Here is a 16383-nt window from a genome sequence, read left to right as displayed (position 1 = left end):
TTTTTTATGGCATGTTTTAAGGAATGGGCTGTTTTTAAAATAAATTTTGCAAAACAGGCCATGTGTTGTGGAGTCAATCCTTTCAGACTAAACAGGATAGCCTGCCGGCATGTTCTGATACAACTGGTGTTAAAAATGTTTTTCAGATACAGCTTTCGCCAGGGTAACAGAGCGGGGCAAATACAAAGGATGTGTAAGAAGTCTTCCCGGTGATGTGCGCAAAGTCTGCATCGTTCATTGTTTGTGGATCTGTGCGTTTTGGTTCAGTCTCCAATGCAGGTAGCAGTACGAGTCTGGCGTGTAGTACCTTTATTTTTAGTGATGTTTTTTATATTTTTGCCACATAAAGTTGAGCTGTTGGAGCCTTTTATGTGTTAATTGTCATCCAATCGTGAGATCGAATTCTGAACATGAGGTGCAATCCCAGCCGGAGCAGCTGAGTCTGAAAATGAACGAAAGCCCCGGAGGATACGTTAGTGGCTGTAGGCCTGCAGAGTGATGGGTGTTGAGAGAGGGAATGGGATTAGATAAAATGTTGCATTGCCTCTATTGTAGAAATGCTCAGTGGTATGTGGGACATTTTGGAAAGACCTGTGTAACTGCTGTAGTGCAAAACCGAGGGCAGTTGTGATTGATAGAGTAACCTATAGTACATTTCTGCGCCTTGATTTGAGATCATTTTTACAGGGTCTGTGCGCAAGATCCTTTTGCCCCAGAGTAAGTTCCTAATCTCCCCCTCTAGGGTTTCGAAGCATATGTTCAATAATTGGAATGCTCTGGTGTGTTTCTGTTTAAAGCCAAAGCATTCCACTAAAAGTTGTTTGGATTCCGTTGTATAGATATAGCGGAAATACCCTTGAATTCTCGGTTTGTGAGTCCTAGTAGTGATGCCAATATATAGTATTTGTCAGTGGTCACATGGAAATTTGATGTTAAAGGTAAGAAAAGCGTTGTAGCAGTTCATCAGTTTGCTGATATGTCGGTATCCATTGCTAAGGGTTATATGCTTTTGGTGAAACCTAGTTTGCATATAGAGCAGTTTCTGCATGTAAAGAATCCCTGGATATTTGTGTTTTTTTTCTTGATTGTTTCGGTCAGTCTATTCTCAAAATGCCATTCACACAGTTGTTATTTTAGGTTTCTCTCAGGACAAAGCCCAATAGTGGATAACTGTTGATATTGTCTTTTAACACGGCTCCAGTAGATACCAATGTTTTTTTTCAGAACTTTTCTAATGTAAACGTGGCGGTTGTGGAAGCCAGTCATGAATCTGATGGTGTTTTCTTTGCAGTTCGAATCCTTCCTAAAGATTGACCGACAATCCGTGTTATTAAAATGTTCAGCAGTTGCATCAAGTGACGGGAAGTAGCATCCTCTGTCCAGGAATTGCTCTTTAAAATATTGCTCCCTTCGCCATTCTCTGCATTTGAATATAATATTTTTTGTTGAAGCAGAAAATAATATTTTAAGCAGAACTCTAGCATTTGCAAAATCATATTGTTGCTTTCTAGCAAATTTGCTGATTTTTTGCGCAATGCCCTTTTCACTGCCTCTAACCCGTCCTTGTATCTGATTCAGTGGTCTAGGTTATCAACAGCGATTGCAGCCCATAGGTATTCATTTTGCCAATCAAGGATTTTAGCCAAAAGCCCTTCCCAAACCTCGTGGCAGGTGACCCCTGAGTTCCCATGGAGTTACAAGTTATGTGGGTTTTACCCAGAGGTCTGAAATCTCCATAAGAAACTCCAGATAAAAACAGACAGGATAGGGGCGAAACTCTGATTTTCTGGTGTTACTCCTCCAAATCCCTTAGTCTCAGTTTTTCCTGTCCCAGAGCTACTACGACCCCACTAATGCTAATTCCGGAATGGGGAAATAACAGGGATTTTTGCAGGCCACTCATAATGAGGACCAAAGTGCTTTACAATATATATATATATATATATATATATATATATATATAGAGAGAGAGAGAGAGAGAGAGAGAGAGAGAGAGATAGATAGATCTTAAACGACTGCTTTCAAGTCTCTAAATAAATGCCAAACTCTAATCAGTCCTGTTGAAGTGGGATTGGTTGTTTGAGATTGAAGGGTAAAATGATAATGGAGTCACTAGAGTTTTATGGTTAGAAATGTTTTCATTTGCTGCTTTTGGTTTGCAGCAATGAAGACATAGAACCTAATATAAAGTTGATGGATGGTTAGTGGGTCAAAAGTTCCCATTCGTTACAATGTAAAGAACTATAAAAAAAGCCAGTGTAATAATTAAAGCTAAATTCTGTTAATATTTTGTACTGTGCAGTATTTCACAGGAAATGCATGGAAATATAGAACATGGCAGTTTGCTTCTCGGAAGGATGCAGATACAGGGGGAAAGGGATGCCAACAATTTTGTGATTTCCATGATGGAGGTTTATAGATCGTTGCAGACAGGATTTAGGCCCTCATTACGTCTTCGGCAGTCTTTCAAAAAGACCGCCAAAGCCGCAGGCACCACTATACCTTTTTTATATGTAATATGACTTTTCGGATGGGCCAGCACACAGAAACAGCGTTTCCGTCCTCTGGCCCAGCGGAAAAGTCACATCAACGTTGCAGCCGGCTCATAATAGAGCCGGCGGCAATGTTGATGTGCAGCGGGTGCAGCAGCACCCGTCGCGCATTTCACTGTCTGAAATTCGGGCGGTGAAAAACGCCATGGGGCTGTGCCTGGGGGCCCCCGCACTGGCAGTGCAGGGGCCCCCCAGGTGCACCCTGAGTCCCCCTTACCGCCAGCCTTTCCATGGCGGAAGCCTGGCGGTCAAGTGGAGGGTCTGGTGGTATTTCCGTGGCTAATGCGCCACAGTCATAATACACTGGCAGAACACCGCCAGCCTGTTGGCGGTGTTACCGCCAGTGTACCGCCAGCCGCTAGGGTCATAATGAGGCCCTTAATCTTTAAAAAGCTTTGTGATAAACGATTGTGTAGAGACAACACTGTCTTGTGTTTCAAGCAGCCTTTCAATTGTTTAATTTGTACACAGCATGTTCCTGAAAATAATTGTACTCCCATTGGAGTGCATCCATAAGGGATTTAATAGCAACATTTCTCAGTTTAAGTTTGACGATTGGAAAATTGAAGTACAGCGTTTGGGTCATACACCTGTTCATCAAATTAAAAATTGCATAAACCCAAAGATTTTTTTGTCACCATATAATCATGGCTCCTAATCTGTGGCCTGAAATGCCTGGGGATCCAGAGAAATCTATTTAGGCTGTCCGTAACTTTTTAAAAAAGTATAGAATGTTAGCATTCTTGTAAAGCATAACTATTTAAAAAATCAAAAATTGAAATTTCTCATTTTAAAATGCTCTTTAAATGTGAAGTAATTCATTATTGGAGGCTAAGCGTACCTTGGCATACCTAGATTCATTTAAAGTACCAGTGCGAGTACAGTAAACAGAATCTAGTTGGAGGATTAGTGGCCTCCAGTGATGTTCTTATATGCTACGACCTTCTTTAGAAGCAATAAATTGATATGATAGAGTTTAGAAGGTCGCTTCGACTTTGAGAAAAAAAATCAAGTTTTGAAAATCCCATTAAAATGAAAAGTTCGATTTATTAATAGTTTTTGCTTGTGAATTAGATAAAGGAATTAATAGTTTGTGTATTTGTTTGTAGTATACTTGTTTCTGCATTTTTATATATTATTTTGAGGTTCAAGTCATAGGAATTCTTTAGACCACGGTCCCTTCCTTTCACTAGTGAATGACTGTGGCGCCACAAAAACTCCAAAGGTTACGCACCCTTTGCTAATACACAAAAGCAAGGTGGTGTGTGTAGCAGCCTACGGGCTGAGTATGACATTGTTTTACCTGTCACTTGTATATTTGGATGCGGTTGTTCAAAACATACACCCTAATCGTGGATTCAAGGGCTTGCCATAGGTTATGCGTGGGCTCTGCCACAGTTCGAATGAGGGAGAAATAGTTTAAACGTTCTGCCTTGAAGATAAGTTACTGGTCAGCAGGTCACAGTGTTCTAATCCCGGCAAAGCCTGGCCAGCTCTCTGTCCTTCCCGAAGCTTGCTAAAGTGACTACCTTGAGTTGGGAAATAGCAATATCTGCTACTTGCAGGGCATGAAGTCTTGTTTTCAAGACACATTATTATATGGGGGGTGCTAAGAGCCCTTTCCTGTCCTCCTGACACTGCAGCCCAAGCCTGTTGCACCCAACAGCAAGGAGGGTGAAGGGGAAGCCTGGCACGTGACCCGTGTAACAACCCCACCACAGGGTCAAAAAGCATTTTCTATGAACTTTACTTTATTGCTTGGCTGGTTTTGTACTTTTAGATCACTCTTTTTATATATTTTATCATATTTTGCTGCTTGATACTGTTGGACAATATGTTACTGTGAACGCTATACAATTACAATAAACGTAATGTACAAAATCGTACTTCTGGGGCGCGGATCTGGCAGTGAGCAAAGGGTGCGCATGAGGAAGTACTCAATGCAGCGTAGTTTATACAAATATATGGAAAACAGGAGGAGAACAATCAGGCTAATCCAGCATGCTAAATCACCTTCCCTTGTAGCACCTAAAAGCAAAGCCAGACTAGGAATCAGAGGTCACCTTGAGTAAAATGTTACTAGCATCCCCAGAATCCAGTGAGCCCTATCTTCTCCCAGGATGCTTGGATTTGAAATGGGGGAGGGAGCTCTCGCCTCAAAAGATTGAGGCCAAATAGTGCATTTTGGAGTACCTGTCTTTCCAAATGCATTAGCAGTAAGGTAAGGGATTGATTGTAAAACAGATCTAAAAGGGAGCAAACTAAACATTCCAGCACTTCATTCTCGGCACAGTGACCGGGGGCAATAACCCTTCTAAGCTCTGTATATGGAAGACTGGTTCCGGTGAGGAGTTAACTGAAGAGCAATCTGGATCTCGACAGACATGCGCCCTTGGCACTGCCCAAACTGCTGTTGCACTGGATTGTAAGGACCTGAGTAGCCAGGCCTGGGGAAGTGGGCTGTCAGCAGGATTCATCAAAACAAGGAATTCTGGTGAAAGTATTTTTGAATGACCCGGTTGAAAGAAAGGAGACCAGGCTCTACAGAGGACATATACCTGCTTGAACCTACATCTAAGGGGTGGTCCCTATGCCAAACATGCCTCAAAGTATTTGATTAAGTATATCTGCCCCTTGGCATAAGCATATGAAAAGGGTTTGGACTGTGATGTTGTTTTGACACATCGGGCTCAATGTTTGGCTGATGTATCTTTTGATGATCTGAGGACCTCTGCCACTGCAGCAGGTGTTTTGATGGTGTCAGTGCGGCAATTCTGGAGGTTGTATGTTGAAAAATCAGCTTCAGATAGATCATGCTACCAAAATATTGTGAATATCCTTAACTCCACATCTATGTAGCTTGAAAATCTACCTATATCTTCAGGGTATATATATATGAGAAGTTAAGTAAAGCAAACTTAAACTTATGTACACAAGCTTATGTCGTCAGTATTTCGGTCATAAGCATTTCGTCCCAAATTTTTGGTAGCTCGATATTCTGGAGTCCATATTAATGTGGAATACCTTTTGCAATGAGATTGGATGATGGATATTATCTGTACCACGACTGCTCTTAAGATTCTGTGATTGGAAGAGTGTGGTTGGGTCTCAACTGAGGGATTTTCTCCTTTTTCTAATCCACATAAAGCCTGGAGACCTATTGTAAACCTTCTGTAGGCAGGAATTGGTCCACAAACTATCAGAAGCCTGTTCTCTGCTCTCAGAATCTATGAGGTGCAGGATATCTAGGGCAGATCCTAGAGTAGAGAGGACAAGTCAGCATCTGGCCCTACACTTCCATCTGAGCCTGTCAACAGGAACATGCTGTAGGGGGAACTCAGGATTTTTGTGCAAGAAGGTAATTTCAAAAAGGGGAGTTCCTCTGATTTTTTGACTTGAAGGTTAGTTCCCTACACACCTCCATTCGGAACATAGACAGTTTACTTTCCTACTTTATTTTCAGCACCAAGCACTCCCTTTAACCAAAAATCATTTCTGATGGTCTTCTTCAAATTCTTGCACTTGCAAGTTATAGGGGTTTTCAACAACCTGAGTACTTCTGTCTAACGATATAGATGATGCGGTGGTAAAATGTGATATTGCTGGGGATCTCAACTCCTTTAGCTGCCAAGTTGAGGTGGTAGTCATCAGCATAAAATGGTGAAAGTCAAAGGTGACACCCTGTTGAAGTGAGGAGACTAGATAACAATTCCAAGCTACATCACTGATCTTAAAAGCCTGGGGGTCAAAGTACATTCTATGTATATTGTAAACCAGGACTTCCAGTGCGCTACGCTGAGAGGTGAGACCTAACAATGTCAGTTTAGGATTATCTGGACTGAAGAGAACATTTAAAATAATGTACTGTTAAATTAACATAGAACACTTCCACAAACAAGCATTGTCAATGCTAATTAGTTTTGCTTTGCCAGTGTTGTGCAACTGACATTATTGACTTTATCAATGCTAAAGCGTTTCAGAGTGCGCCAGACTCGCAAAATCAATACTGGCAACTAAGCATGCTCAAAGTTCAGAAAACAGTGTTTACTATACTTTGAAGATGGTTTTGCATTTCATGATGCAATGTGACGGCACAACACTCTTGCCTCAAGCAACGCAGAGGCCATCTTTAAAGTATAGAAAACAAGTCGTTTTGTAAAGGGGTGCGTGTGGTAAATACAATTTTAATAAATAAATATGTACAGATAAAAGGAGCAACATGGAAACAGAGTTTCAGAAAACAGTGGGTGCAGGCTGTTACAGAGAGACTAGTGTGTAGACAATGTCACGAATACACACAACAGTTAAACAAAAACACGTCCAGCAGAAAGTGCCTACAGATATGGAAAGAGAGAGCAGAAAGATGCAGACAGCTACAAGCAAGCAGAGGTAAAGATGCAGAGTCACAGGCAGACAGTAACCAATTGCAGAGTGTAAGGTGCAGGTAGTGCTGACAGTTAGACAGAGAAAGGTCAGGTAGTCATAGAAGAGAATGACAGATACAGCCTACTACAGACAGGCACAGGCTAGCAGGTGCAGTCAGTAACAGGTCGTGACTGGAATGCTCAGGCAGAGACAGGTAGAAGCAGACATAGGCCCCTGGTTGTGATAGACATATACAGATAGGTCCAAGTACAGAGAGCTGTTGGCGATAGGCAGTTTCAGACAAGAACTATAGGTGTGAGTAGGCACCGGCTCAGTCAGATGCACATAAGTATGGGAAGATTCTTATTGTAAAGATAGAGGCAGAAACAGGTGACAACACCCTGGAAGGCTCAGGTAGGGAAAGACTTGTGAAGATGTGCTGACACAAGCAGATACAGGTACGTACAGTCAGATCCAGTTAGAGAGATAAAAACTGTGCCAGATGTCTGCACAGCTAAGAACTTCCAGGGGATCCAACAGGGGGTCCCTGTTCCCATACTGGACCATCTGAGCAGTGGCGGCTGTTAAAAAGATCTGGTATGTTTTTTGCATGCAATTTAAACACCGATTTCCAATATACCGGCTACACCAGTGATTCCCAACCTGTGGTCCAGGGACCCATGTGGGTCTGCGAAGCCTCCTCAGGGGGTCTGTGACTGCTTAGAAAATGTAATAACTTTAACAGATTAGGTCACCAGCTTTCAGTAATGACTCAGTGTTGGGGTGTGTGTTCCAATAATGATTCTGGGGATCCCGGGTTCCAGTATTGATAAAGTGTGGGTCGACAGAAGTCAACAGGTTGGGAGCACTGGCCTGTCCCCATTCCCAGCATATGAGAGGCACTACTTCTGCGTATCCACAACTTTTTGCCTGCTGTGAACTTAGATTGCCCTGGTTTGTTTTAAATGAAGTCTTGGCCTATTCGTCAACAGACAAAGTGCCCATATCAACGAGGCTAGAGCGCTATCTTTGGCCTGGAACGTACTGAAAACAAATGACCAAAAAAGCTCCAGCGGTCACTGATTATCTAATTTTCCTATTACAACAGTTTGCGCTTTGGAATAATTCTAAAAAGAGCTATAAAGTATCGAGGGAGCAGAAAATACGGTGTTTCACGTGCTGGCTGAGGTATACTAAAAAGGTGAAAGTAAATGGATAACTGATAATTGGCCGGTAAAATAAATATAGGCAGAAGCATGAGCTAAAAAGCGTGCATCCAAGTAACAACAGCCTCGTCTGTCACTGGGTTGAACCCAGCAAGAGGAGTAAAACAAAGAGGGCCTGGATACCCTCTAGGGTGTGCGCGTTACAAATCAGTGAAACGAAACAAAGATGGCGATGAACAGAGCCTAACTGGAGAGGGGACTCGGAGTTCATCTCGAGGCTGTAATCACTGGGAGGAAGAAAGCACTGAGGTGAGTTGCGGGGAGGGGGCGGGGCGATATAACTATTCTGTTTCAAGTCAGTTCTGTGAGATGCAGCATCTGATGTCCGTTATTTATTAAAGGAAGCAGTTGCTTAACTTGCGACAAGAGGATCTGACTATGTCGAAACTTTTGCTTAATGATGAGTCAGTTCCTCGCTTGTGATTGACTGTTTCTGGCTTACGATTTTCTTGATGCTGTTCTTTGCGAGCTCCTCTGTAAACAGCCCGAGCCTGGGTGTTGTCGGATTTCCTCTGTTTGGAGTCGGACTATGGTGTGTTTGGTTTAATACATTTAACTGCTTAATCAAGCAGCAACTTTTTCAATAGAGCTGTCGCAAAATTCAGCGTACTGCTGACTAGGCCGGGCCTTTCCTTTAAAAAAGAGCATGAGCTATTTTTCTTCTCTCTGCTAACTTTTCGAAATGCATTTCTAAAATCACAGCGCATCAAAACAGGAGGGGCTGGCTCAAGGAACTTTTCTATGAGTATCACATCATGTGGGAAATAAGTAAAGCAGTTTTAAAACAAGCTTTTACAAAGCCAATTGGTCTGGCGTACACAATGGCGGCCTTTTGGCTTTGTTAATGTTTTTTTTTTTTTTTTTTAATACAAAACTTTACAACTTTAGCTACTAGGACCTCGTCAATCTAAAAACAAAATATTGGCTAAAAACAAAAATACTTTTTTTGTCTCCAAAAGCACACATTGACATAGTAGTCCTTGACCCTTAGGGAAATTACTTTAAGTGTGAATATGCCCCCCTTGCGAGAGGGCAGAATGTTATTACTCACAGCAAAGTTAGCCTATGAGTGGGCTGACTCACTGCGCCTTGCTGTGTGGCTTAGGGGGCGGTAGAAACATGTGACCGACACAATAACACATCAATGAAGAGGAGTGGCTTGAAACCTCTACAAGTAGCTATAATATAGAACATTTTGGTTAACACCAGACTTAAAATAAAGCTCAATATCGCATGACCTATACTAATGGCTAAGAACTGAACGTTTTCCTATTGAACAGAATGAGGAACAGGGAGAGCACCTAGGGCCATATCAACACTGTGTTCTAAGCCTGTGCACAGAAGCACACAAGGGCCGAGTGCAGTGGTTGCGGCTCCATGTGTCTGAGATCTACTCCCCACAGCCCATGGACTATCACCTAGGGGTACTACAGAGAGGACGATTTTGCGGGAGAATGCACAGAAGCGGTTATGTAGGGTGGTTGCCTTTTTTGTGGGCTCTGAAGCTCATGCACTAAACTGAAGTGTTACTATGTTAATGTATACTTTGTAGATAGTGTGATGTCATTGAAAATATTCACAAAGCCTCCATCTGCAGCCAGGAACAGGTGCAGAGGGTGCAGTGCACCTGTGCTCCTCACTGTGCTTTCTGTATGTAATGAATAGAGATACTGAGTTAGTGTAAGTTACTGAGTTAGTGTTTGTAGTGTAGACTACGATTTAGTCTGAGACAGTTCACATGTGCAGAAAAGCATCTTGAGATGCCCTCGTGGACTAGCACCCCCTGCCCTGCTTAATGACTAATAACAGCAACATGTTTTATATATCTCTGAATGCTGCAATGTTGCCATGTCTTAGCCCTGTCAAGAATAGTTGTGTCTATTGTCAAGTATAATGGTGCTCATTTAATTGACCTCGAAAAAATGATAAACTGAGTGGTCTGTGCTGGGTGGAATCTCATGATCTGCAAGTCACTCTACATGTCACCTTCAAGCATAAATCTCAACAAACCATCCTACTGCCTATGTGGGCAAAGATGCACAAAGACGCATGCTTGAAATATCTCCCATATACCAAGCTTCTCAGCTATTTAGGCATTCTTCAATACATTTATTTAACTAGGACAGGATTGACAGTGGAGCTGTCTGCAAGACCTCTTCTTCACAGTATGCACAGCGCGTCCTTTACATTAGCCCCCCCAGCCATGTGCTAGTTTTCAGCACAGCCTTGAAAGCTTAATTTGGGAGAAACGAAGGGCGCTCCTCTTGATTTCAATACTCACTCTGTAATTTGCCAAGAAATTAATGCAAGGGATCTAGGACACTTCACTGTAAATGTGGGCAGTTCATAATCTAATTTGTAGGGCAGGAGGACCCTTTGCATTACTCTCACTCTCTCTCTCTCTCTCTCTCTCTCGCTCTCTCTCTCTCTCTATATATATATATATATATATATGTGTGTACTTTTATTATTTATTATTTTTTATGTTTGGAAAACCTGACACTGGTGAGACCGGGCCAGTTCTAAATATTGGTGGTGTTGATTTTCTCCAATATAAAATTGTATTGTGGATACAATTCTTCATTGGTGAAGTGCCTATGCATGAAAGTGAAAGTGCCAAGTGACTTTCTCAGGAGTACGACTCGGAACCTGCGATTGGCGCAACTCTAAGCTAAAACTTGCAAATCTACACCCATTTGTAAAAGGATGAATGTACATTAACAACTTTTCTTTGTAAACCAGGTCCAGAAATTTTATGAAAAAACATACATATCTATGGAGTAAACAATATACTGCATTTTATTCACCATTCACGGGAACATCATAAGCTCTCAGGGCGTTCTCTCTACCACTAATATTAAGTTAGGTTGGAATCAGTGCTTAATTTGTAAATAACAAGGTGCTGGTGCTGAAAGCTCTCCTCTTAAACACGCAGCTGCTGCAATTAAATGTGGGAACACGAAATATTGAGGTAGCCTAATCCTGAAGCCATCTCGGGCCCCTTTTTTCCATTTAAACTCGCAACCTGCCACTTCAGCACACTTTCGCAGCTTTCTGCTTTCTCCGATTGTGAAGCTTTTTCGTTTTTCCCTTCCTCTGTCTTTCCCATATGTGTCTTTTGCTCGCAGCAAATGCTTGGGGCAGAAGAATAAGCCCCGGCCCTCAACTATAAGTGCCGGTGCTCAGCACCGGAAACAACAAGCACAAATTAAGCACTGGTTGGAATATTATGTAAGTCTATTTCGCACTCAAGAGTAGGCTTGGATGAAGTTTCAATTCAGTTACGCCAACATAATCTTGGGTAATGTTGCATGATGCTTGTTACGAGAAATACCAGAAATTACCCCACTACACCACGCCGCATAAAAATCTGCCGTCTATGGCAAAAAATCAGCAGGAATTCACAGGAACAGCGTTATCAACGCGAGTGGCTGCTTTTGGCAGCGGTTGTGTTTTTTGCCCTTTAAAAAAATGTTTAATACGTCCTTGTATCCGAAATGGAGAAGTAAATCTAGAGCTAAATGCCTTTTTTCATTTTGCATAATTGCATACAATTTGTCTGAAATTTTGCATTAGTACGCAAAAGAAAATTACACAAATTTTCCACAGCCCAACCCAAGAGGTAAATAAGAAGACTTTTATCTATCAGTGAAAATAATTAGAAGAACCACTGGCTGTGTCATAAATCCAATGGGTGGAATATTTATGTGTGCAGCAATTATCCTAATATTGGATATCATTTTTCTTACCTGCTAGCGGCTCCTCCTCAGCATTAAACCCTGCTTTAAGCATGTAAGGCCACATATACGAAATTTCGGATTTGCGACCCGCAAATTGCGAGTCCCTGACACCATCTGCGATTCGCAAGGGGGTCGCAAATGCCCACCTCATGAATAATCTTGAGGTGGGTCGCAATTTGCGACCCCCTTGCGAATGGCAGCCGTCACAGGGATGGTGGCCTGCTGCGGGCAGCAGCCCACCATGTTTGTGACTGCTTTTCAATAAAGCAGGTTTTTTTTGTAATGCAGCCCGTTTTCTTTAAAGGAAAACAAGATGCATTTCAAAAACAAAAAAATTAAACGTTTTTGTTTCATTTTTTCAGAGCAGGCAGTGGTCCGTAGGACCACTGCCTGCTGTGAATTTTTTTTTACAGTGACATTCACAACAGGGAAGGGGTCCCATGGGTACCCCTTTCCTTTTGCAAATGAGTTAGCACCCATTTGAAATGGGTGCAAACTGCGATTGGTTTGCGACCGCGTTCGCGGTCACAAAACAATCCTATATTGCACTGCGAGTCGCAATTAGGAAGGGAACACCCCTTTGCTAGTCGCAAACCCGTTTTGCGATTCTGTAACCAGGTTACCGAATCGCAAAACTGGGTTTGTACATTGCGGTGTGCTTTTTGCACATCGCAAACAGCGAAATTCGCTGTTTGCGACGTGCAAAAAGCTACCTACATGTGGCCCTTAGTTACTTCCATTACCCTAGAAAGAAATAATCATTTTCCCAGCCTGTTTTGATGGTTTTCGAACATTTGGGTTTGTATGTTTTCCACTGAACACCAAAGTACTGCTGCATCTTAACAGGAGGTTCTGAATCTAAGGAATAGTAGTGTGGGGATCCGTGGTGTAGCACAAAATGATGGGCCCCCCTGCAGAATGTAATGAAGGGCCCAGAGTCTCCAATGTCTCACAGATATTCATTGGCCTTGGGAGGAATGGGGCCCCTTAAGGGTTGTGCGCATCCAAAAGGGTCGCCCCCCCCCCACGCTGCAGGGGCAGCAGGGGCCTACGTCATGCCCCCGGTGGGGATAGTTCATCCTCAGCTCATTGAAGTTGGAAGGCATCAGTCGTCAGGTGAAAGCTGAGCAGGCGGTTTCTGCAGAATATCAGGAGCTGCACCGCGCTGCCCATGCAACATCCTTTCCAACAACTTGATAGGTTATGAAGCACTGCTTTGTAAAAACGCAGGATCAGTGCCCGCTGCTGGAACTACCAAATGCCCGGTTTGACGAAGTCCGAGGCTGCCTAGCCACGGGCCCAACTCATTCTTCATTGCTTTCCCCATATTACGCCTCCTGTCTCTTTACCTGCCACTTGCAGGTTCTTTTTCGTATTTACTTTATTTTCCTTGTCACTCTTTGCCCATTTCATGCTTCTTCCTTCTTTCTCCCTTTTGTGCCTTTCTCTTGGCAACGTCTGATGATGAAAAAATAAGTCCTGTTCCCAAAAATGATTGGTGGTGCCTGCCACCTGCAACCACTGCACAAATTAAGCCTAGCCATGAGGCGTGTGATCTCTATTCCTGTGGAATCTGTCCTAGCTTCAGAATTACCTTCCAGTGTCCTTGAATGCATGTCATGTATTACAGGCATTAGTGACATTTCCGCAGTAGGTGGAGCTCGGAGATTACCTGGAAAGAGTGCGCCTTATTGTAATCTTCAGAGCTGCTCCATAATGCTCTCCGAGTTTGTAAGTGAACAGCTGGGATAGCTACTCCTCTGAAGGCAGTTGGGTTGAGGTTGATTTTTACAGAAGTACAGCCTTGTGCAATTCGTTATTAGCATAGGTCATTGCTGTTTCATTTACAGTCTTAGAGCATGATAGTCCTACAATAAGGGAAGGCTCAGCTGAGTCAAAAATGAAACAAGACCCTTTACCATAAATTAGAGGAAACAACATGGAATCAGGACCACAGTGTCTTCCAATAATTAAATCACTGACTCGGGCAGCTCATCAGTAGAAACAGGTTCCTAGCATCAACCATAACAAAACACATACTATAGGGCACCACATACAACACAAACCGGACCACAGCACAATCCAACAAGAAAGATCAAATTAAACACCCCTGCTATTGTACACATAGAGCCGTAGCACCAGCAACTAACTGTACAAGCACGGCCACACCATCATCTATTAATAGGGCACCGTGCAGGAAACTTCAACAACAACAAATCGCAGACAATAAACCTCATACAGTAGCAACATAACCGGAGCAACAACCACTGAAGAAGCCCACACTACGCAGCACTTTCTACAGCCACAGCACAAACAGGAATATATCGTAATCTATTGATAAAACATAGAATATGCAGCACCTAAAAGAGTACAAACAGGGCCACCATGTCGTCAAATGGCAAAACACAGACAATACAGCACGGCAATTCAATGCGAAGAGTACCACAGCATCACCCAAGGACAAAAATCAAAGTATACAACAGCTGATGCAGAACACACGACCGTAGTACGGAGACTTTTCACACAATATCACAGCAGGTCCTATTTGCTGGACATAGAACAGGCAACTTTTTGCAAACAAAACATTTTATTAGCAACAGCAAAGCACACACTATAAAACACCTCATGCAGTACAAACATGAGCACTGCTCCATCCCGTGGCAAAACTCAGACTAAACAGCAACTCATACAGTGCAAACAGGACCGCAGAAGCCCAGTGACAAAAGACTGTGCAGCACCTGAAAGACTACAAATAGGACTTAAGTGGCGTAAAATCACAAAATGGATACCATACACAGTATACAGCACCTCATACTATGGAAACAAGACCCCAGAACCATCCAGTGACAAAACTCCGACTATAGAGCATCTGAAAGAGAACGAACAGGACCACAGCAACATTCCGTTACAAAAAACATCAAGATGCAAAGAGGATCACGACACCCTCATATGTCAGAAAACAGTGCAAAAATCACTTTGCACAAATTGTATCACAGCCAGACACATATATCGAGGACCATGTACAAATTGTATCACAGCCAGACACATATATCGACGACCATGTACAAATTGTATCACCGATTCAACCAACACTTGGGCACAAAAAAGACAGCGCCACATACCAACAGGTCTGGGGTACTAGCCATAAAATTGCAGGACACCTAGCACAAGCACCATCCAACAGCCCCATGCAACCTCCGGAACTAAGGGTACCGTGATGAAACATGGTATGAGCACCCCTTCTATCTGTGAATAGTCTTGGAAATCCAGAGCACCTGATACACAAGAATGGCAGCATCTATCAAGTCAAGATGACAGAAGAACAACACAAAGACATGTAGGTGAAGCAGTATGTTCTATCGCACACATTTGGTGGTATACCCCAAGATGTAATGCTAGAGAGACAGGTATGTGCAGTGGATGCTCAAAAACTCCTCTGTGCATTGGCATTGAGACCCCTTGATCATTTTCAAACATGAACCCAGAATCAACCAACAGTCATGAAAGGACAATGATTAACCTCTCACCCATGAATCTTTTGCAACAATCAGTTGCAACAAGGTCACCAAATAGGGCTTGAAGTAGTAAGGATAGAGCTTCCAGCTCCCATGGTAGCACATTATTCTCTCAAGATGCACTGCAATGGAGAGCCTAGCAGCTCAATATGAAGGAGGGGTGGTACTTGCCCATTGTGCTGACTTTCCAGTGGAACACTTTCTTCGTTATCGGCACTGTTGCGTCTGCTACACAGGGAGAAGGGCTTCGGGAAGTCCTTGCTTTCACTGGTAGAGTTGCCCATCGCGACTTGTCTGAGTCGCTCTCTGCTCTGCAGGATAGAAATCTTAAGAGCAAAGGCGGTGACAGGAAGTAGCTTTTCCTCTTTGGAAGGAAGAATGGGAAGTGGGCTTTGCTTAATCAATGCAGACCTTGCCTGCCATTGGCTGCAGGCTGCATTTGTATATCATACTGCTAAAACAAGACTCACTTGTGACCCTGTACCGAGGGAATACTGCACGCTTTACTTTAGAGAGCAGGCCAAGTCAGTGATCTGAAAGAATCTGAAACTCTGCCATATAGATCTGCCATTAACCCAGCATGAGATCACCCTTTGCCAGATTTAACCCCAATTATAAACACCCCAAAGTTGAATAAACCACAGACTTTAGACCCTCTTTAAATGTATATAAATATTATCCTACACTTCGACCATCTCGAGGTGGGACACGGCCGAACTCCAGACACTTACATACGGCATTATGTCAGATCCAAACAAGGTGGAATTATTCCAAATTCCAAAAACTACAGAGTTAAATGTAGTTCAAACGCAATGTCCTTTGAACCTCAAATTGTTGCAAGCTCATAACTCTTGTAAACCTGAATTATCCCAAAATGCAGATGCTCTGGCACTCTACAGAACTGTAACTCCAGGGTGTTGTTTCAAGGCTGGACTAGGGGCCGAGAGCACTAGGAAAAGTAAATGCAGCAGCAGCACACTGCACC

General features: G+C 42.9%; 1 protein-coding gene across 1 annotated transcript in view; it reads right to left on the bottom strand.

Annotated features, from left to right (window-relative positions):
- Positions 1 to 15707, bottom strand: part of NOS3 (nitric oxide synthase 3) — a 780913-nt gene extending 765206 nt beyond the window's left edge. The window contains exon 1 of the mRNA XM_069210763.1: positions 15570 to 15707. Coding sequence (XP_069066864.1) covers positions 15570 to 15682 — 113 coding nt within the window. The 5' untranslated portion in view covers positions 15683 to 15707. The remainder of the gene's footprint in view (positions 1 to 15569) is intronic.
- Between the last annotated feature and the right edge of the window lie 676 nt (positions 15708 to 16383).

Source organism: Pleurodeles waltl, chromosome 10 (assembly GCF_031143425.1).
Source record: "Pleurodeles waltl isolate 20211129_DDA chromosome 10, aPleWal1.hap1.20221129, whole genome shotgun sequence".
NCBI classification, from domain to species: domain Eukaryota; kingdom Metazoa; phylum Chordata; class Amphibia; order Caudata; family Salamandridae; genus Pleurodeles; species Pleurodeles waltl.
This window is presented reverse-complemented; position numbering and strand designations above follow the sequence as displayed.